Below are 22205 nucleotides of genomic sequence, written 5' to 3'. Positions count from 1 at the left end.
GGAACAGATGTGCTTCAATGTTGAGAACTATATTCTGTGCTATGTATCTTCTCCTTTGTTCTACCTATTGTACTTCAGTATGGCTTGATTGTTTTTATGTATAGCATTATCTGATTTGATAGCATGCAAAACAAAGGTTTCCTCTTTGTAAAGTAAATTGTCCCTAATGCGTAGGATAGTGCTAGTGTATGGGATGATCGCTGGTCGGCATGGCCTTGGTGGGCTGAAGGCCTGCTTCCACACTGTGCCTCTAAAGTCTAATGGAAAGTTTAACCTGAGAGGTGGTGCAGTGGGTAGAGCTGCTGCCTTACAACACCAGAGGCCCAGGTTCAATCCTGACTACGGGTGCTGTCTCTATGGAGTTTTGTACGTCCTCCCTGTGACCGCTTGGGTTTCTCTGGGTGCTCCGCTTTCCTCTCACATCCCAAAGACGTGCAGGTTTGTCAGTTAATTGCCTTCGGTAAAATTGTAAATTGTCCCTAGTGTGCAGGATAATGCTAGTGATCGTTGGTTGCTGCGGACCCGGTGGGCCGAAGGGCTGTTTCCACGCTGTATCTCTAAAGTCTAAAGTCACTGTACCTCATGCACGTGACAATAATAAACCTAAACTTGTCTCTAATACCCTTTTGCAGATTTCCATTGTAACATGGCCTGTCATTTCTCCCTGACAGATTGAGAAAGCCTACGACTACCTCAGCCAAAACGTTTCAGTAAAAAGTAGCCAATTAGGTTTTGATGTCAAGATATTCAACTGGCGCGGAATCTACCTCAGAGATCCAGCGCACCTGTCTGTGCCAATGGACTTCCCTGTTTCTGTAGAGCCAGTGTTTCCCGAAGGCACAGGTATTTCATTGTTCCGTTATCAGTACATATGACAGTTTAAAAACTCTTGACCATAAAGTTCCTCTGTAGACACAAGAAACGGCAGATGATGGAATCCTGAGCAAAACATAAAATGCTGAAGGAACTCAGTGGGTCAGGTAGCATCTGTAGAGGGAATGAACAGATATCCTTCGGGTAGTATAAGAAAATAACTGCAGATGCTGGTACAAATCGATTTATTCACAAAATGCTGGAGTAACTCAGCAGGTCAGGCAGCATCTCGGGAGAGAAGGAATGGGTGACGTTTCGGGTCGAGACCCTTCTTCAGACTGATGTCAGGGGGGCGGGACAAAGGAAGGATATAGGTGGAGACAGGAAGATAGAGGGAGATCTGGGAAGGAGGAGGGGAAGGGAGGGACAGAGGAACTATCTAAAGTTGGAGAAGTCGATGTTCATGCTACTGGGCTGCAAACTGCCCAGGCGAAATATGAGGTGCTGTTCCTCCAATTTCCGGTGGGCCTCACTATGGCACTGGAGGAGGCCCATGACAGAAAGGTCAGACTGGGAATGGGAGGGGGAGTTGAAGTGCTCGGCCACCGGGAGATCAGTTTGGTTAATGCGGACCGAGCGCAGGTGTTCAGCGAAGCGATCGCCGAGCCTGCGCTTGGTTTCGCCGATGTAATTAAGTTGACATCTAGAGCAGCGGATGCAATAGATGAGGTTGGAGGAGGTGCAGGTGAACCTTTGTTTCACCTGGAAAGACTTTGGGTCTGGATTCGATAGGTCTCATTAGTCTGAAGAAGAGTCCTGACCTGAAACAATGTCTGTCCATTCCCTCCACAGATACTGTCTGACCTGCTGAGTTCTTCCAGCACTCTTTGTGTTTTGCTCAGAGTTCCCCTCTGCTTGGTTTGGCCAGTTATAACACCACAGTGGAGATTTGGGAAGGGTAGAGAGATCATATTGATTGAAAACTAGGTGATTTCTGGAGAGGCATGTTACAGTGCTGGCATATTTACAAGAGCTTGCATACACAAAGCACCTTGAAGCATGTCAGTTGGTTTCAAAGTGATTCAGTTACACAGCACCAGGTTGATGATAATCAAGTGCTTGGGTAAAGGAGTGGGGCACTGCTTACACTTAGAACAAAATCATCTACATACTAAAACTCTCGTTTGTTTGTTTCTGAACTACAGCCAAAATGGTACACAATAGCGCAACAATTTTAGGCCCACCTTACTCACCGTTGTCCATTTGGTGCTAATGGAAGAAGTTTCATTGAAATCGGTGTTATATTTTTAAAGTTATTCACATTTTAAAGTTTAAATCTATGTCCTAGGAAGGAGGGAGGGAGGGGGAGAGGGGAGGGAGGGGGAGGGGGAGGGAGGGGAGGGAGGGGGGAGGAGGGAGGGGGAGGGGGGAGTAGGGAGGGAAGAGGGAGGATAAGGGGGGTTGAGGGGGGTGGGGTGGGAGGGGGAGGGGAGGAGGGGGGGAGAAAGGGTGGGAGGGGAGGAGAGAGGGGGAGGGGAGTGGGGGAGGAGAGGGTGCTGCACCAATGCAGGAGAGGTTTGGGTCCAACTTGGTCTATTTATCTATAAAATGCTCAGAGACAGGGCAAAATACAATAAACCATGGAACTGAAAGTTTGTTGTCAAACTTAAATATTTCCAACATGTAGGCAGTCAATATCCTTCCTTGTCTGAATTCACAGGGTCCTTTCAAGTGCTTTTTCCCTCAAATGTTGGCTTCTCACTATCTTGTAGGTTCCTCCTCTTGTAGCCCCCTACCTCCTGCCCCTCCTACACACACACTCACGCACACACTTTGCTGCTACACCACACCTCCATCATCCATGGTCTGTAACTCCCTCTACTTTAACTCTGCCATATCATCCCTACCACCCTTCTACCTTGAATCTGTTGCATTGTATCGCACACCTTGAGCCCCCAGCTGCCCTAATCCTTTGGCCCCTGCCACTCTAACTTCTGCACAGCTAGCACTCAATTCCTTCCCTGAAGTGTTGGTCTGAAAATGGGGTCTCAGCCCACCTTTGTTTTGGGACAAATATTAATGCACTAGCTCTGGACTGACAAAGTAAACACGTCCATTGCCAGAAGAGAATCTCTTAAAATACAAGGGCAGGGTAATAGTAGGAGATGCAGTTTCTATGTTTTGAGAGCACAATGGCGCAGCGGTATAGTTGCTGCCTTACAGAGCAAGAGACCCGAGTGTCATCTTGACTGCGAGTGCTGTCTGTACAGTACTATCCTCCCTCACGCCAAAGACGTTCAGGTTTATAGGTTAATAAGTGAGTTTGGTATCTCGACCACGCATGCGCAGGTCATAGGTCACTTGTGCTAAACATTCTCGTCGGCTGAGCTGCTGCTTGTATACAGACCTGCGTTTTAGCCGGCGAGAATGTTTAGCACAAGTGACCTATGACCTGTGCATGCACGGTCTAGATTCCGAATTCGCTTATTGGCTTCAGAAAAATTGTAAATTGGCCCTAGCGTGTAGGATAGTACTAGTGTATGTGGCGATCACTGGCCAGCATGGACTTGGTGGGCCAAAGGGCCTGAATCCGCGCTGTATCTCTAAAGTAAAATCTAAAGTAAAGAAGTTAAGTCATCTAATGGTGTTGACAGCAACATAGATCATTTTGATGCCCTGCTAACGATTTGAGTTGGTTCAGTTCCCCCAAGCAATTGGACGTACAGTGACATGAATTGCTCAGTCCTTCACCTCATTGCTTCATTTTATATCTTCAGACAATAGTGAGAAGATTGCTCTCCAGATACACCTGGCTCTGACCTGCAGTGCAACGTGGGTGCACATCCCCTCCCACCTGGAGCTGATGAACCAGTCCCGGCGGGTGACAGTCCGGGTGGACGCACGTGGTCTCAAGGAAGGGTCGCACTATGCTGAGGTTGGTCCGGGTATGCTTTGTGCATTCACCATAATCATTAAATATAGCAGCAGAATAAGGCTATTCGGCCCATCGAGTCTGCACCGCCATTCGATCATGGCTGATCTATTTTCCCTCTCAACGCCATTCTCCTATCTTCTCACCATAATCTTTGATGCCCTTACTAATCAAAAACCCATCGGTCTCCGCTTTAAAAATACCCAATGACTTGGGCGTTGGGTGACTGCAAATGCTGGATCTGTAAAATAACAATAGAAGCTCATTGTCACTGAAGACATTAACTCCCTTCCAAAGCAGTGCAATCACCCTGAAATGTTAGCACTATTTCTCTCTCTGTATAAGCTGCCTGACCAGCTGAGTATTTCCAACATTGTCAGGGTAACATAGCGGCATGGCTTTAGAGCCTTTCTTTTCTAGAAAGTGCAGCACGGTGGCGCAGAGGTAGAGTTGCTGCCTTACAATGTTTTCAGCAGCAGAGATGCGGGTTCGATCCCGACTATGGGTGCTGCCCGTACGTTCTCCCTGTGACCATGTGGATTTTCTCCGAGATCTTCGGTTTCTTCCCAAACGTACAGATTTGTAGGTTAATTGGCTTGATATGAATATAAATTATCTCTAGTGTGTGTAGGGCTGTGTTAATGCGCGGGGATCACTGGTCAGTGTGGACTCGGTGGGCCGTAGGACCTGTTTCCACGCTGTATCTGTGAAGTAAACTAAACTAGAACTGCTGCCTCACAGCAACAGAGACCCAGATTCGATCCTGACCTTGGGTGCTGTCTGTGGAGTTTACACGTTCTCCTTGCGATCATGTGGGTTTTTTCAAGGTGCTCCATTTACCTCCCATATGCCAAAGATGTGGGGGGTTGTGGGTTAATTGCCCTCTGTAAACTTTCCCCTGGTGTGTAGGGATTGGATAAGAAACGGGAAAACAGAACTGGTGTGAACGTGTGATCGATGCTCTGCATGGACTCGGTGAGCCACAGGGCCTGCTTCCAAACTGAAACTTTCAATCATTCTTTCATTTTCTGTTTATTTTTCAGGCATTTGAAATGTTGACCTTTTTTCTGGAAAATGATGGATTATAAAAATAAGGGAATCTTATTGCAACCATGTGGGTTGTTGGTGAGATCTACGCAAAAATTTGGTTGCCTTATTAAAAACAGTATAGAAAAGATTCAATTGGTTGTTTCCTGGAGTGAAAAGATTGCCTTATTTTGTCTTTGAGTAAACATTAAACAAATTGGGCCTACACGTTAAGAGTTAAGATGGAGACATGACCTTATTGAAACATAAGATTCGAAGGGGTCTGGATAGAGTAAAGGTTGAGAGAATGGCTTGGAAGTGCCTCAAGGGGTTGCCCATTTAAAACTGAGTCGAGGTGGAATTTCTTGCCGGAAGGTCATAGTTCTTTGGACTTCCCTACTCTAGATATTGAAAGATAAAGTCGACCGTTTTCCTACAGGGGTATCAAGGGTTAAAGAGAACTGACAGCAAAGTGGAACCGATGCAAAAATTATATTCGACAATCTTTTTAAATGGTGGAATTGGGCATTTCATCCTGGTCCCATTTCCTATGGCTTATGACCGTACCTATTTTTCTTCTGCTTCAGGTTCTGGCGTATGATACAACAGCTCCTGCTGCTGGCCCATTGTTCCGAATTCCTGTCACGGTCATTATCCCTTCAAGGTTTGTGTAAACCAGTGTTCTCTTCTGAAGCTGATATCTGTTATGACAGTTTTAAACAATTAATTAAAACACAAAGAGCTGGAGTAACTCAGAGGGTCAGGCAGCATCATTGGAGGACATGGATAGGCAGTGTTTTGGGTGCCAACCCTTCTACTGGAAAAGTAGTCTGAAGAAGGGTCCTGACCTGAAATGTCACCTATCCATGTCCTCCAGAGATGCTGTCTGATCCGTTGGGTTACCACAGCATTTTGTATTTTGCTCAAGCTTCCAGCATCAGCAGCTCCTTGTTTCTCCTATAAACAAATTAATGTCAGGTGTCATCATATTTATTTTGGTATATTTTAAAAATAAGGCTGATAGAAAAGCAGAGATTGTGGTAGAACCTTTGTTCCTCACTATGAAGGAATCTGAAAATGCTTCAGGCAAGAAATAAAGGACTGCACAATGGCACAGCGGTAGAGTTGCTGTCTTCTAGCGCCAGAGACCCAAGGTGCTATCTGTATTAAGTTTGTACGTTCTCCCTGTGACTGCATGGGTTTACTCTGGGTGCTCCAGTTTCACTCCAAAGATGTATAGGTTTGTAGGTTAACTGACTTTGGTAAAAAATTGTAAAATTGTCCCTTGTGTGTAGGATAGGGTTAATGATTGTTGGCCAGCGCTGACTCGGTGGGCTGAAGGGCCTGTTTCTGTGCTGTGTTTCTAAAGTCTAAGGACTTGGAAAGGAACAGAGCAATAGACCAAGAAGCAACCATGGACGTGGGAGGGGGAGATCTAAAAGATCAAATAGAAAGCAGTTTCGGGTTAAGATGTTGACTATTTAGGATAGAGGTGAGGAGATATTTCTTCATTCAAAAGGTTTTTAACTCTTGCCATTCTCTCCTTCTTAAAGTTGTGGATGGAGTCGTTAAGACAGGATTGTCCGTGACTTTATTGAATGGCGGAGCTCAAAGGGCCATGTGTCCTGTTTTACATATTTCTTAAATTGTAGCCTGTAATTTAGAGATTTCATGCTTAACTCCACATCTCAATTGGGATTAAGACTAGGAACATTAAAAAAGGATCAAAAGGTTGTGAGCAATGCCTCTGCTATTTCTACCTTTGCCCACTTCAAATGAGGATGCATTCTATCTGGGCAGGTGACTTATCAAGTTGCAGTGAAAGCAATCTTTTCTATTTTATTATTATCCTGTCCATAATTATCAGCCATTTTCTTTGCGAAGACTGACAAAGTAATAATTTAATAGCATTGCCATATTCTTTATCCTTTGAAGCCATTTATAATGCTCCTATTCCATTTTGATAGGTCATGTATTAGTCCATCGTGGTCCTCTGCTTCCTGTCCCTTTCTCTAGGCTATCTTAAAACGTCTTGCATTCTCTTCCCCTCCTCTCCAAAGATTTATAGATGAGTGCCAAACAATGGGGAGCCGCTTCCAGTAATCACTTGGAAAACCTCCCGAGAGAGTCAATGGTTGGTCTTGGGATAGAAAATCACAGCATACTTGAGGATTTCTACTGTTAATTGCTGTTATTCATAGGCATAGATTAAATGAATATGCAGGGAATGGAGGGATAGGGGTCATGTGCTGGCAAATTAGATTAGTTTAATGTTTAATGTTTAGATTAGTTTAATGCGTCATGTTTGGCACAGGTATGGTGGTGGCCGGAGATGCTGTTCCTATGCTGTACTGTTATACGTAGAAACGGAACTGTAGATGCTGGTACACAAAAAAGACACAAAGTTCTGGAGTAACTCAGCATTCATAATGTGTAGGAACGAACTGCAAATGCTGGTTTACACTGAAGATCGACACAAAAAGCTAGAGTAACTTAGCGGGTCAGGCAGCATCACTGGAGAAAAGGAATGGGTGAGAAGAAGAGTCCTGACCCGAAACATCACCTATCTTTTTCTCCACAGATGCTGCCTGACCCACTGAGTTATTCCAGCTTTTTGTGTCTATCTTCAACGTTGATACTGTTCTATGTACTGGCTTTGCATAAATTTGCTGGCTTTGAATTAAGTTTGTGGATAAGGCCCTCATTAAGAATTAATTTTGACATACTTGCACTGGTGTAAATGTCATGGGTTAAAGAGAGTTAGTTTTGCTGCCAACACCACCTTTAAAGATCAAAGAATATGAGTGTTGGGTCTATATTCCAGGGGTGACTAACAATAGATTTAAGTGAGAAAATGGGAACTGCTAGACGGTAGATAAAAACCACGCGTTCATCTACTATTCGGAGAGCCACGTGATGCACCAATGGTGGAGTTATTGACTGATCACAGTGATCAATAGCTATCTGTGATCAGCCGAGACAGGCAGAGGAATCTCCTAGTGGAAGAGAACTTTGGGGTCCAGAGGTCCAAAGTCCTCCTTTCTCTGTGCTGCTCCCTCCCCACCTGTAGCTCAAATCACGCGGGTGCTGAATCTGAAGATATTCTGAAAAATTAATCATTCTCACCGTGGTTTTAATTACCAGGTATAATACTGATTATGGGACAATGACTGTTGGCTGAGCTCTTGGTTCAGAATCTCCAAGCAACGATGATGTGTCTGTCAATGACATCGGCACAAGAAACTGCAGAGTTGCCATTCATTGAAATGTTGGGTTTCTTCTGCTCACTCTCATTGAACAGTTGTAAATAATGGAACTGGTCTAATTGTTCTCTTTATGTCGATGGATCTAGGTTAAGTGCAGCTTGTGAGTACAAAATTGAGCAGAAAAATGTGGACTTCAAGCCTGGAGAGATCAGAAGACAGTTCATTGAAGTTCCTCAAGGAGCTACCTGGGCTGGTGGGTTTAACGTTTCTGCCGGTTTCGAGAATTTATATTAATAAACGCAATAACAGATGAAATCTGGGCAAATAAGAGTGCAGCATTGAGTCATCCAGCAGCAGACAGGCCCAAACAGACTCGGCCATGTTGATCATGATGCCCACCTACACTTGTCCCATTTGCCTGCGTTTGACCCCTATCCTAGAAAACCTTTCCATCCAGCAGTAAGGCTAAAGGTTTACGCTCATACCTGAACAAATACTCATTCTTCCACTGTCGGGTGTAACTGCCCATTCACAGTTGCACTTAAGGAAGTACTGGTCATGAATTTCCACCCTGGACCACAAAAGTCCACAGGCAAAGTACACTGACTGCATCCCTGAACCTGAATTAATGCTGAGGGGCAAGAGGTTTAGGGGGATTTGGTGACAATTTTGTTTCACCCAGAGGAAGGTTAAAGTCTGAAACTCACTGCCTGGAGGGTGGGGAGGGGAGGGAGTGGTGTAGGTTGGTACCCCAAAACATTTAGGTAGGATCTCGATTCACACTTGAATTGCCACCGCACAGAAAGCTGTGGTTCTTGTGCTGGTAAATGGGATTGCTGTACACAGAGACCTGATGGCCACAGTGGGCCAAAGGGGCCTGTTTATGTGCTGTATTACACCACTTATGAGTGAGAATGACCTACTGAGTCTCCTGGTAATCTATGAATGACCTGACATCTGTTCATCCCTCCTCCTTCCACTGCACTTGTTTGGTTTAGTACCACGTTATTCCCACTGCTTTTATACTGATAAAGATTGAATGACTGGGTAAACACTGCATGGATTAATGTGGTTTACACATACAGGCAATGCAGGGGCGATGAAGAGCTGTGAGCATTTCCTTACAGGACTTTATTGAAATATGTTCATCTTTCAGTTTGTAAGTATTTGTATGCGGTCTTTGAGTGCATCACTATTAATCCATGCCTTCTGGACCATGTTTTATTCCAGAGGTAAGCCTGACTTCAAGGTCAGAAGACAAAACATCAGAGTATGTGGTGCACGCAGTCCAACTTCAGAAACAAAAGGCCTTTCGGGTACATGAATTTTACCGGCACCTGTATCTATCAGAAAAAGCCTCTACAACTGATAGTTTTGCAGTCCACGTGAGTATTGGTCCATCATTGGGTACAGACTTAAGCCCAGTGACTGAGGTTTAGTGACCACCCTTTAATTTATGGACAGAAACTCCACAAACTGATTTCCAAAAACAGTCCAGTTATAAGTCTAGGCACCACAGGGAACTACAGATGCTGGAATCTTGATCAAAACACAAAGTGCTGGAGGAACTCAGCAGGTCAGGCAGCATCTGTGGAGGGAATGAATAGGCGACATATTGGATCAGGAAAATCCTTCAGACTGATTGGAGTGGGGGAGGAGAAAGTGAGAAAAGAGAGGTGGAGGTGGGACAAAGCTTGAAGGGTTGGTGTTGGCATCATGCTGAGCACAGATGTAGTGGGCCGACTGGCCTGTTTCTGTGCTGTACTGTTATGTTTTCTGTTCTAAGTGATAGGTAAATTCAGGTGAAGGGGCTTTATTGGCAGATGGGTGGTGCAAGTGACAAAGGCCAGAGGAAAAGGAGACAACAAGGTGTCAGATAAGAGGAGGAGTGAAAAATAAAGCTGGAGGAAAGGGCGTGTGTGGGAGGGGAAAGAGGGAGAATAAAAGGTAAATGGGGAATTCAGGAATGGGAGATGAGTGTACGCAGGATGGGAATGGAACAGCATACCTGGGGGGTCGGGATTGGGAGATGGTGGGTGCACATCAGGGTGAAGAAGGGCCACCCATTTATTTTCTCCAGAGATGCTGCCTGACCCGCTGAGTTACTCCAGCTTTTTGTGTTTATCTTTAGTGTAAACCAGCATCTAGTTCCTTCCTACACACTATGAATGCAGAATTATTCCAGCACTTTGTGTCTTTTTTGTGTACCACCATCTGCAGTTCCGTTTCTACATAGAACAGTTCAGCACAGGAACAGCATCTTCAGTCCACCATACCTGTGCCAAACATGACGGCAGGTTAAACTCATCTAATTTGCCAGCACATGACCCCTATCCCTCCATTCATTTACTCTATGCCTATTAATAACAGCAATTAACAGTAGAAATCCTCAAGTATTCTATCCCAAGACCAACCAAGATGTTTATTGGTTCCACATCCCATAAATAAAAGTATTTTTAAAATTAGCCATTACAAATGAAGGAGATTGTAGGAGTGGCCAATAAAAGGTTGTTTACAAAGTATTGGAAACAAAGAGGTACAGCTGGAAGAAATGATGGGTGTAAAAAAATGTGATGACTGAGAACAAGCCCAGCCAGACAGAGGGGAGGGACAGTGGATAAATACAGGGTGACCAGCATCTTGAGGAGGAGGTGGGACCCACAGACTGGTACGAGGGCGAGGACCATTGAGGAACTGGATGTCCATGCAGAAGAGGAGCAAGAGGATGTGGCTGAGAGAGTGCAGTCTATTGGATTGAGAAGAACAACAAGGAAATGGGTAGACACAAAGTGCTGGAATAACACAGCGGGTCAGGCAGCTTCTCTGGAGGAAAAGGATGGATGACGTTTCGGGTTCAGTAAGATTAGAAGTGAGAGCTAAATAGCCAAACTTGTGTGTCCTGCGAGGCAGAGTTGGGATGTAGTGCCCAGTGGTGAAACGGCTCCCTGGGATGGGAGATTACTGGAGGAGATTGATGTTCAGTGGTAGGGTTTTGGTTCAGAAAATACGGAAGATGGTGTTAAATAGTCAATAATTATATTCAGACAAGTAAAGTTCTTTGTGGCTTGTGACACCATTTGGTATAGTCACTTAATTTTCTAACCTTATAACCTGGTACGGATCAAGGGCCGAGTTAGAGTCATACAGCACAGAAACAGTCCTGCACCCCAATGAATAAAGTCCTAGTCTGCCCAACTTTTCCCTATAGCCCAGGTCCTCAAGTCCTGGCAACATGCCAATAAATCTTCTCTGCACTCTGCAAGGTGATCAAACCTTCACCCTTTCTATTCTTCTTGGATGTCAACAGTATTGCTGTCTATTTCATTGTCTTGCATGCAAGTAAAAGGGAAAGTTTAATAACAAAATATTCTTAAACTCAGGAGTCAAAAGTGTTTAATTGTCATATGTACTGATAACATACAAATTAAATTCTTACTTTGAAAGGAATTGAATTTCTTAAAATATTCAGACTAATTTTTATTGAAGTACATGCATTTGACAATGGAGTGAAGTGGTTCAGTGATTTTATTGGGTAAATGACTCCAATGTATGAAAGTAACCTCCTAACTTTTTGTAGGAAGGAGGAACCATTGAGGTTTGCATTGCACAATGGTGGTCTAGCCTGGGCCACACTGCTATTGACTACACCATTTCATTCCATGGGCTGAGGTGTAACACCGATGTATTGCACATTGTGAGTATTAGCTTCTTTGCTTTATTTTTATATTCTTAATAGTCTGATCAAATGAGGTTCTGACCTTGGATGCTATCTGTGTGGAGTTTGCACATACTCCCTGTGACCGTGTGGACTTCCTCCGAGCTCTCTGCTTTCTTTCCACATCCCAAAGACACCTGGGCTTGTAGATTAATTGGGTTCTGTGAATTGCCCCAGTGTGTAGGGAGCGGATGTGAAAGTGGGAGAACATAGGACTCGTGTGAATAGTTTGTGGTCAGTGTGGATTCTATAGATCGAAATGCATGTTTCCACGCTGCATCTTTCAATTAATCAATCATTCAATTAATCAATCACTCAAATAACTATTTCTGTAGCACCCTTCATGATCTAAGGATATTGAAAAACATTTTATAATCAATGAACTACTTTAAAAGTACAATTGTAGTTAATTAATGCACTGATAAAATGTTCTGATGTTTTTATTGTTTTTAGTTGAGATAAATATATTGAGCAGGGCAAGCACATCTTTATGGTGTCAGTGAAACCATTTGAGAGGAGACTTTGTTTAATGCCCATCTAAAACAAGGCATCTCTAACAGTGCAGCATTCCCCCAGTACTTCATGGAGAACTTTGTTCTCATGTCTCTGAAGTGAGAGTTGTAGCACAACCTAGTGTTACAAAGTAAATGCTTGTTTGCCATGGATAAGAACACCAGCAAGCCACGGAATTAGAAAGTAGACATGAAAGGGCCTTTGCAGGTTGGCAAGATGTAACAGGCCATCTACTGCAGGGATTGGGGCAAAGACCTCAACCCTTTAAAATTTATGATAAGAACTCTCTTCCTCAAAGGGCAGTGGAACTCTCTTCCTCAAAGGGCAGTGGAAGTAGAATATTTGAATTTTTAAGGCAGAGATAGATTGAATTATAGCAATACAGTATGGAAACAGCCCCTTAAGCCCAACTCGTCCATGCCAACCAAGGTGACTTCCTGAGTTAGTCCCATTTGGGTCATATCCCTCTAAATCTAATAGAAGCTTGTATTTGTCAAATAGCAACAAATATTAAGGCTTTCAGTCTCACCTCGCCTCTGGAGTGAAGAAGCTCTTCGGGCCATTCTTGCTCCAAACCTGTAAAGAATTTGGAACTGTGGTCCTAGAAAACCTGGACTTTGGTGATCAAGTTATTAGAGAATAAGTATTGCTTGATGGCTCTATCAGCGACACCTTCCATCACTTAACGGATGATGGAGCAGACACTAATTGGACAGCAATTAGCTTGATTAGATTTATTTTACTTTTTGCTGACAGTACAAACCTGAGCAAATTTCCAGTTTGCCAAATATATGCCACTCATGTAATTGCACTGTAGTAGCTTAGCTGGAGATGTGGCAACTGTTAAAACGCATGTCTTCAACGTGCAGCTAGGAAGTTGTCTGGTCACGTAATGTAGACATAAAGATACAAAAGCTTAATTTTAAACCAGAGCTTGAAAGATTTCCTTGGTGTCCTGATAATGTGAAGTCACTAAGCCAACATCTTAAACTGATCATCCAGTAATTGTTGTCAGGTTGCTGTTCCAGAGAGCTTTCTGTGTATAATGGCAGCCCATTTCCTGCATAACAATCTTGACTTTGCTTTGAAATTACTTCTCCTGTGAAGCACCTTGGAATGTTCTGATGCAGTGAAATGTTCTGTAGAAATGCAAGCGCTTTCTTCCTCAAGACCATTCCTGTGGGACAAATGTCCCAAGGCAACTTAGAGAGCAGAGAACAAGACATATGAATAACCTTGCACAGCTTCAAGGTATTACTGAACTGAATTCAAAGTACAATTGAATGAAAACTTTTCTGGTCCATGAAAGGACTTGGAGGAGGCAATGCAGTGTAAGTTAGAGGTGAAGGTTTGCCATTCAGTGTTTGGTTTATCCTGTGTATAATATTAAATCAGGGCAGTTTGTTCAAATTTTATAGGCCTCAAGAATTGGACAATATTACCGGCCTATGCCAGAGAAATCCACATTTTGAGAAAAAAAGTGTTTTATCATTGAGGCTGGATAGGACAAATTTTGTACGCTGAGATATTGAACATAATTGTAAATGAAAGTGGTATTGAATAATGGAACATTGATCACTACAGACACAAAAAGCAAGAGTAACTCAGCGAGACAGGCAGCATCTCTGGAGAGAAGGAATGGGTGACGTTTTGGGTCTGAAGAAGGGTCTCGACCCGAACCGTCACCCATTCCTTCCCTCCAGAGATGCTGCCTGTCCCGCTGAGTTACTCCAGGTTTTTGTGTCTTTGGTTTAAAGCAGCATCTGCAGTTCCTTCTTACACACAGAACAGTATAGCACTGAAACAAACCGTTCAGCCCACAATGTCTGTGCTGAACATGATGTGAAAATAAACTAATCTCGTCTGCTGCACATGATCCATATCCCTCCATACTCTTATACACAATGCCTCGGCTGATGAAAACAAACATACCAAATGCTGCCTTTCCAGCTCTATCTACTTGTTTGGTTACTTTCATAGAGCTATGGACTTGGACCCTGAGATCCCCGTATGCATAGGAAAGAACTGCAGATGCTGGTTTAAATCAAAGGTAGACACGAAATGCTGGAGTAACTCAGCGGGTCAGGCAGCATCTCTGGAGAGAAGGAATGGGTGATGTTTCGGGTCTGAAGAAGGGTCTCGACCCGAAACATCACCCATTCCTTCTCTCCAGAGATGCTGCCTGTCCCGCCGAGATACTCCAGCATTTTGTGTCTACCATCCCCCTATGCATCAATGCTATTAAGGGTGTTGCCATTCAGTGTGTACTTTCCCCTTGCATTTGACCTCCCAGAATGAAACACCACACTTGTTCAGATTAAATTCCATCTGTCATTTCTCCACCTATATCTGTAACCGATCTAAAATCGGTTGTGTCCTTTCATAGCCGTCGTCACTTAACTGCAACTCCCCCAATTTTAGTGTCATCTGCAAACTTATTAAGGAACCTATCTACATTTATGTCCAAGTCATAGAACACCATTGGCTGCAGACCTCGGACAGAAAAACACCCATCCACCACTAGCCTCTGGATGCCAGCTGTTCTCATTCATCTTAATCTTCTTGATCAGCCGCCCACAAGAGACTTCTTCAAATGACTTACTAAATCCATGTAGAGAACATTCACTGCCCTCACCTCATCAATCACCTTCGTCAACGCAACAAAAATCTCAGTCAAGTTTCTAAGACATGACCTGCTGTGGACATAGCCATGCTGAAAGTTGGCCCTCACGTTCCAATTAAATCTTTTCCCCCTCTCACCTTAAACCTACGTCCTCTGGTTCTTGATTTCCCTAATTTGGGAAAAGACTGCGCTTATCCTATCTGTACCTCTCATGATCTTGTACACCTCTGTAAGATCATCCCTGGCAATTTCCTTGTAAATCTTTTCTGCACACTTGCCAGCTTAACAACATCTTCCATATAACTGGGTAACCAAAACTGAACACAATTAACTGCAGGATGACCTCTCAACTTCTATACAGTACTCTCACTGATGAAGGACAATGTGCCTTGTCCACCTATCTACTTGTGATGCCAAGTGGTCCTACCTTCTTTCTAGTTACACTCTTGTTTTTAATGCACATACAAAAAGTCTGGGAATGTCTTTAATCTGATTTGCCAATGATATTTCATAACCCCTTTTGGCCCTTCTGATTCCCTGTTTGAGTTCTTTCCTGCTTTTTTATAGTCTTTAAAGGGCTTGTTTCCTTTCATCTTCCCAAACCTTACATAAGCTTCCTTTTTCTCTCTGACCAAATTTAGAACCTCTTTGGTCATCCAAAGTTCCCTTACCGTGCCATCCTTATCGCTCCTTCTTCTTAGAACATGCCGGTCCTGATCTGTGATCAACTGATTCAGTTTAGAGATACAGAGCGGAAACAGGCCCTTCGGCCCACTGAGTCCGCGCCGACCAGCGATCCCCATACACTAGCACTATCCTACACGCTAGGGACAATTTACAATTTTAATCAAAGCCAAATTTACTCACAAACCTATACGTCTATGGAGTGCGGGAGGAAACCAGAGCACCCGGGGAAAACCCACGCAGTCACTGGGAGAACATACAAACTCTGTATAGACAGCACCCATAGTCGGGTTTGAACCTGGGTCTCTGGCGCTGTAAGGCAGCAACACTTCCGCTGCGCCATCGTGCCCTTTAAATGACTCCCAGATGTCTAATGCACACTCGCCCGATAACAGCTGCTCCCAATTTACTCTCCCGAGCTCCTGTCTAATAATATGGTAATATACCTTATCCAAATGTATTACTTTCGGCATGCTGAATTAGACTGCAAGATGTTTAACTATTTTCATTAGTAATGAGCTAACAACTGTGTTTAACTTTACAGAAGCAGAATTATTAACCCTGCATTTGTTTCTATCTAGCATGCATCAGAAGGTATTGCACGATTTGATACCATTGCATCACTGACATACGAAGAAGTTTCTCCTGCCCTGACTCTAAAATCCTGGGTGCAGACTCTTCGGTAATGTAATTATATTCCTCGATATTTACACCCGTGTGAAAATATCATAGCCACCTGCTATATGTTGATAGGGACAGCATCAGTGTAGTCTTTGACTTTAATTTTTAACCAAGGCTTAGCTGTTGTCTTTGAGTTGGGAAGTTTGGGCTTTAACCCATGCTCAGAGACTTCAGCATTACATCTCCTCTGACCCTCCCCTGTAGTGCAGTGAGAATAATGGCCACCTGAAAGGCCTTTATTTTGAATGAGACATTAAACTCTTGGTTGAATATAAAAGATGCTTTGAGACCTTTTTTAAAAAAGACGAGTGGGGGACATGCTAGTCTAGTGTTCTGGCCAATATTTATTCAAATGTGGCGCAGTGGCACAGTGATGCAGTTGAGATAGCAGCTGCCTCACCATGGCAAAAACCTGGATTGGGTCCTTACCTGGAGTGCCGTCTGTGTGGTGTTTGTATGTTCTCCCTGTGAATATGTGGGTTTCCTCCGGGTGCTCCGGTTTCCTCTCACATCTCAAAGACATGTTGGTTTGTAGGTTAATTGGCCTCTACAAATTGCCCAGAGTGTGTAGGAGGTGAATGTTATCTAAGTGGAATAACATAGAACTAGTGTGAATGGGTGATCGATGGTCGGCATGGACTCGGTGGGCGGAAGAACCCATTCCTTCGCAGTATCTTTAAACTTAAAAACAGAATCTTAAAAATGTTTATGCATCACTATTATATCTTCCAATTAAAGAGCTGTGGAGTTACAGTTGATGATCAATATGGAAATATCCAGCAATTAATGTATTTCATTGTGTAGGACTATGTACTTAAATATTAAAGCAGTAATGAAACTATGTATCTTTTTTGACAGGCCGGTGGATTCTAAAACAAAACCCTTGGGCTCCCGGGATATCCTGCCCACTAACAGACACCTGTATGAACTGGTTTTAACCTACAATTTCAGTCAGGTAACTGATTAAAACATAGTAAACACTCCTTGGATACTTTTCATGAACGGTCAGTGTTACCACCTGTAATGTGAACTGTCTTTTTGATCGGGGCGGCACAGTGGCGCAGCGGTAGAGTTGTTGCCTTGTAGTGCCAGAGACCCGGGTTCGATCCTGACTACGAGTGCTGTCTATACAGAGTTTGTTCTTTCTCCCTGTGACCACGTAGATTTTCTCCGGGTGCTCCAGTTTTCTCCCAAAGACGTGCAGGTTTGCAGGTTAATTGGCTTCTGGAAATTGTAAAATTGTGCCCAATGGGTAGGACAGTGCTGACGTGAACGGGTGATTGCTGGTCGGTGCGGACTCGGTGGGCTGAAGCGACTGTTTCCATGCTGTAATTCTGAAATCTAAAGTAAAGTCTAAAGATTACCACCTCAGTGTGAAGGGACCAGGTTAGATAGCTGGTGATAAGGAGTCCAGAGACTTGAAGCAGTGGACCATCTCTACAGCAACCCCATTGACGAGGACAGGATATGATGAAAACGTCCCCCCTCTACCCCCCCTGCTTCCTTAGGTCAACACCCAACTCTTTTGTCTTGCTGATATTGAGAGCTAGGTTGCTATCCTGACACCATGACTCAAAGTTCCCAAGCTGAAAAATTGAAACAAAAAGCAGAAAATACTGGAAACACACAGCAGATCAGGCAGCATCCATGGATAGAGAAACTGTCAATGTTTCCGTCTAAAGAACCTTTTTGATCTTCCCCTTTAGGTTAGTATTGTCAGCAAACTGACTATATTAATTGTTCCAGATGTGCAGAAAAATAACTGCAGATGCTGGTCCAAATTGAAGATAGACACAAAATGCTGGAGTAACTCAGCGGGTCAGGCAGCATCTCAAGAGAGAAGGAATAGGTGACGTTTTGGGTCGAGACCCTTCTGCAAACTGAAGAAGGGTCTCGACCTGAAACGTCACCCATTCCTTCTCTCCTAAGATGCTGCCTGACCCGCTGAGTTACTCCAGCATTTTGTCTACCTTCATATTAAATGTTCCCTTCATCTATATCACAAAAAGAGGGTAAATAACTGATGTCCAAGCATTGACCCTTGCAGCATGCCACCAGCAGTAACCTGTCTATGTGAATGTAATTCATACTCGACTCTTTTTTGCCCTTTAACCAGTCTTCTCCCCTTGTGAATATTACCCCTTGTAATATGCAGGAACATACTGAATGCTGCTTTCATATCCTCTATTTCCACGGGATTTCTCTTATCTTCCCTGGACTACATTTTTAAAAAGCAGTTAGTCTGTTTTTTTCTAAGTAGATTTGTCACATGAATATTTTTCCCTACTAAGACCTTCCCTCATAGGCTTGAGGTGAGAAGGGAGAGATTTAAGAGGACCTAAGGGACGACGCTTCCACTCAGAGGATGGTCCATATCTCAAATGAGCAGCCAGAAGAAAGAAGAGAATACAATTACACTTTTAAAATACATTTGAACAGATATATGGATAGGATGGGTTTAGAGGGATATGGACTAAATCCAGGCAAATGGGACCAGCCCAGTATACCATCATGGTCAGCATGGATAAGGTGGGCTGAAGAGCCTGTTTCCATGCTATCCAGCTGAATGACGATGTTGAGGAACAATGAATGTTGAGAGAGTATGAGTCCACTCAAACCACCTGCCTTCACAATCATTAGCCGTGCAATATATTTTTGGGAAATACTGTTGGCCATGATTTTCTTCTCATAAAACCTCCCTGTCATTAAAAAAATTCTAAAAGCCTTATTATCCCTTCCTTAACAATGGATTTCAGCATTTCTCCCAGCAGCAATGACCAGCTAACCTGACCTTGAGTTCCTTATTATCTCCCTTTTTTTTTGAATATGCAATGCTGCATTTACTGTTTTCAGTCTGCAGGGAGCATTCCAAAACCTGTAGATCCTAATTATTGCATCCACTTTCTCTGCACCATCTGATTTGGAACCCAGGATTCAACTTTCTGATCAGATCATCTCTCCAGTATTTAAAGTCATACAGCGTGCAAACAGACCCTTCAGCCCATCTTGTTCATGCTGACCAACCTGCCCCATCTAAGCTAGTACCATTTGCCCGTGTTAGGCCCAGATCCCTCTAAACCTTTCGTATTCTGTGCCTCCAGTTTTTGTATCAGTTTTCAATTCAAACCCATTGGGAATAATCCTGATAATTGGTTGCCTTTTTATTCTGTCTTATTAAGAGATAATATGAAATCTTCTCAGCTTGATTTGTTTTAGGCTCACTCTATGCAACTATGCTGAACTTGTCAAAATCTTCCACTTAAAGACTCCTCCATCGTATCGGCAGAATGCCGAGTGTGCACTTAAATGACTTTAATGGTATTTTAATTAGTGCTGTTCTGTCCAACATTAGATATTCTGTTATAACGGCTCACTTACAATGTTAATTTGAGAATTACAAGATATTTATCAAGCATAGTAAAGAAACTAATATATCATGGAGTTGTAACTTAGGTATTTAAGAAATGCTGTTCTTACATTGCCATTCTTGTTCTTCTGACTGGCAGGGGTCACAGAGGAGAGATTACCATTGAGTTGCTGCAGCATACCTTGAAATTTGTCTTTAATGCAGTGAGAGAATGTACAAGTTCAGCTGAACACAACACAAAGCACTGAGCAACTCGGCTGGTCAGGCAAATTCTGCGGAATTCATTCACTCCGCAGATGCCGTCTGACCCGCTGAATTCCTCCAGCACTTTGTACTTGCAATAATTTTTTTTATTATCGCGTGTACCTAGGTACAGAGAAATCCTTCCTTAGCATACAACTCAGCAAGATTATCACAGTACATGAGCACAATCCCCAGTTAGACCAGAATGTACGGAACAGCCCACTGAGTCTATGCTGGAGACGCCATTTTACAATCCCAGCTGCAGCTGGCCACAAAGGCCTATTGCAGCCATTGCCTCCATTCCGGTTGTCCTGTGAACCGTCGTCCCTCTCCTCGCATGGCACTCTTCAGGCTTTGTTCCCCGGGGGGGGGGGGGGGGTGCCTCCTGCAGCCAATCCTGAAGGCGCAGAAGGTAAGACTCTTCCCACCCCTGGTTCTCCCTTTATTGTCTCCCTCTATCCTCTCTACCTATCCTCCTCTCGCAGAACCATTTGCTGAAAGATTCCAGCATCCTTAAAGGCCTGTCCCAGTTACGCGATTTTTAAGGCGACTGTCAAAGTCGTGGCAGATCGCCGAAATTTTCTTTTACCCTACGACAATGACCACGACAATGCCGAGTCAGGTCCATACAAGTTACTTTTTTTGTGAAACTAGCACCTGGCTAAGAGATTACACCGTCTTCATCGCGAAAATCCCACGCTTACCTGACCGTCAAACTGTCGCCTCTAATCTACCTGTCAAATGTCCTGATGGTAAATAAATTGGTTAAACAACACTATCTCCTGGTATCTTCAAATGCCTTGTCTTAATTTAATAGTACGTGCTTCTAAATGCATCTGCGACAACCTAGCAAACCTGGAGACTTCATGCGACAGCGCCCGCAATAAGCTACGATACCTGGCGACAAGCCAGCTGTCGCCGAGAATCTTCTATCTGGAAAATTATTCTGCGACGGGTCAAGATCCGCTCCGATTCATTGAAGACTCCTCACGATCATGCCAGCGACACCCGGCGAACGTTCGGCGACAGCCTAGTCGCCGACAGTCACTTTAAAATCACCTAAGTGGGACAGGCCCTTTAGTTGCTTGTGTCTACAAATGCCTTTACAAATGACGCTGTTTGTTGCTTGGTGATCATCGGTTGTCTTTGTGTGTTGCTGTTCTAGGTGAACAGCGATGAGGTGACGCTCAGCTGCCCCCTCCTGTCTGATTTGCTGTACGAGTCGGAATATGACAGCCAGTTGTGGATGCTCTTCGATCAGAACAAGAGGCTAATCGGAGCAGGCGATGCTTATCCCGACAGGGTAAGGGTGACGGCTAACGATGGAATAATGTGTTGGTCTGGTGGGAAGAGCACAATTCAAAAATATAAAACTATTGTGAAGAGACCTTGATCATCAAACAAATTTGAAGCAGGAGTAGGCCACCTAGCCCATCGAGCCTGCTCTTCCATTCTAAAGAATGCAGCTGATCTAATTGTAACCTCAACTTCATATTGTCCCGGATTCCATGCTCTATGACTCTATGACTGACTGAGTTACTCCAGCACTTTGTACCTTTTTGGTAAACCAACATCTGCAGTTCCTTGTGTCTACAAGGTCTGCAAGCTGCTGCCTCAAAGTGTTCTGGAGGTAAAGGTCCCGATCCTATTTCCAGTATGGCTTTAAGAGTCACGTAAAGAGCGGACTATGGCAGTCTTTGAAAACAGGTAGTGAACCATTTGTGTTTTGTGCCAAAGCTTTAATTGAATGAACTAAAGTTTTAATTTCTGATTTTTAGTTTTCAAATCAATCTCAGATGGTCATGATAGGTTTTAAGTCCACATTCTCTGAATTATTTGTGTCAACCATTGCATTACTAGTCCGACGAATGAAACCATGACATTACTTCAACTGTATTTTAGTTACATGTGTAATGAAGGACGATTCGCATTTAACTATCAGGAAATACATTGCCTTTCTTCGCAGTACTCTCTGAAACTGGAGAAAGGGGACTATGTCATCCGCTTCCAGATTCGTCACGAGTCGCTGAGCGAGCTGGAACACCTAAAAGACTTGCCGTTCCACATCAGCCGCAAGCTTCCAGCCATGTTAAGCCTGGACGTTTACCGCACCCACATTAATGCCTTGCTGAACAAGAACAAGTTTGGCAACATGACACTGGATCCAAAGTACACTGTTCCATTCCACGTCACTATGTTGCCAGATGACAAGTAAGAAATTAGTAGAGTTTACAAAATCAGTGCATAAATGTTGGGAAAATAGATGTGTTACTGACAGTGGAACTTCATTGCTACTCCATTGGGTTTTTCTTGGGTCACATTTGGAGTACTGGCTGCAGTTCTGGTCGCCCCATTTCAGGTTGGTTGTGGTGGCTTTGGAAAGTGTGCAGAGTAGATTTACC

General features: G+C 43.7%; 1 protein-coding gene across 2 annotated transcripts in view; it reads left to right on the top strand.

Moving 5' to 3' along the window:
• Positions 1 to 22205, top strand: part of LOC144600541 (tripeptidyl-peptidase 2-like) — an 88598-nt gene that overhangs the window by 33494 nt on the left and 32899 nt on the right. For both annotated transcript variants that reach the window (XM_078412224.1, XM_078412225.1), the window contains exons 13-22: positions 672 to 843; positions 3591 to 3748; positions 5359 to 5435; positions 8124 to 8230; positions 9208 to 9362; positions 11555 to 11671; positions 16094 to 16194; positions 17052 to 17148; positions 20969 to 21106; positions 21770 to 22014. In XM_078412224.1, the coding sequence (XP_078268350.1) occupies positions 672 to 843; positions 3591 to 3748; positions 5359 to 5435; positions 8124 to 8230; positions 9208 to 9362; positions 11555 to 11671; positions 16094 to 16194; positions 17052 to 17148; positions 20969 to 21106; positions 21770 to 22014 (1367 nt within the window). The remainder of the gene's footprint in view (positions 1 to 671; positions 844 to 3590; positions 3749 to 5358; positions 5436 to 8123; positions 8231 to 9207; positions 9363 to 11554; positions 11672 to 16093; positions 16195 to 17051; positions 17149 to 20968; positions 21107 to 21769; positions 22015 to 22205) is intronic.

This window comes from Rhinoraja longicauda, chromosome 15 (genome assembly GCF_053455715.1).
Source record: "Rhinoraja longicauda isolate Sanriku21f chromosome 15, sRhiLon1.1, whole genome shotgun sequence".
Lineage (NCBI taxonomy): Eukaryota > Metazoa > Chordata > Chondrichthyes > Rajiformes > Arhynchobatidae > Rhinoraja > Rhinoraja longicauda.
Note: the sequence above shows the minus strand (reverse complement) of the source record. Positions and strands in the feature narration are given on the sequence as shown.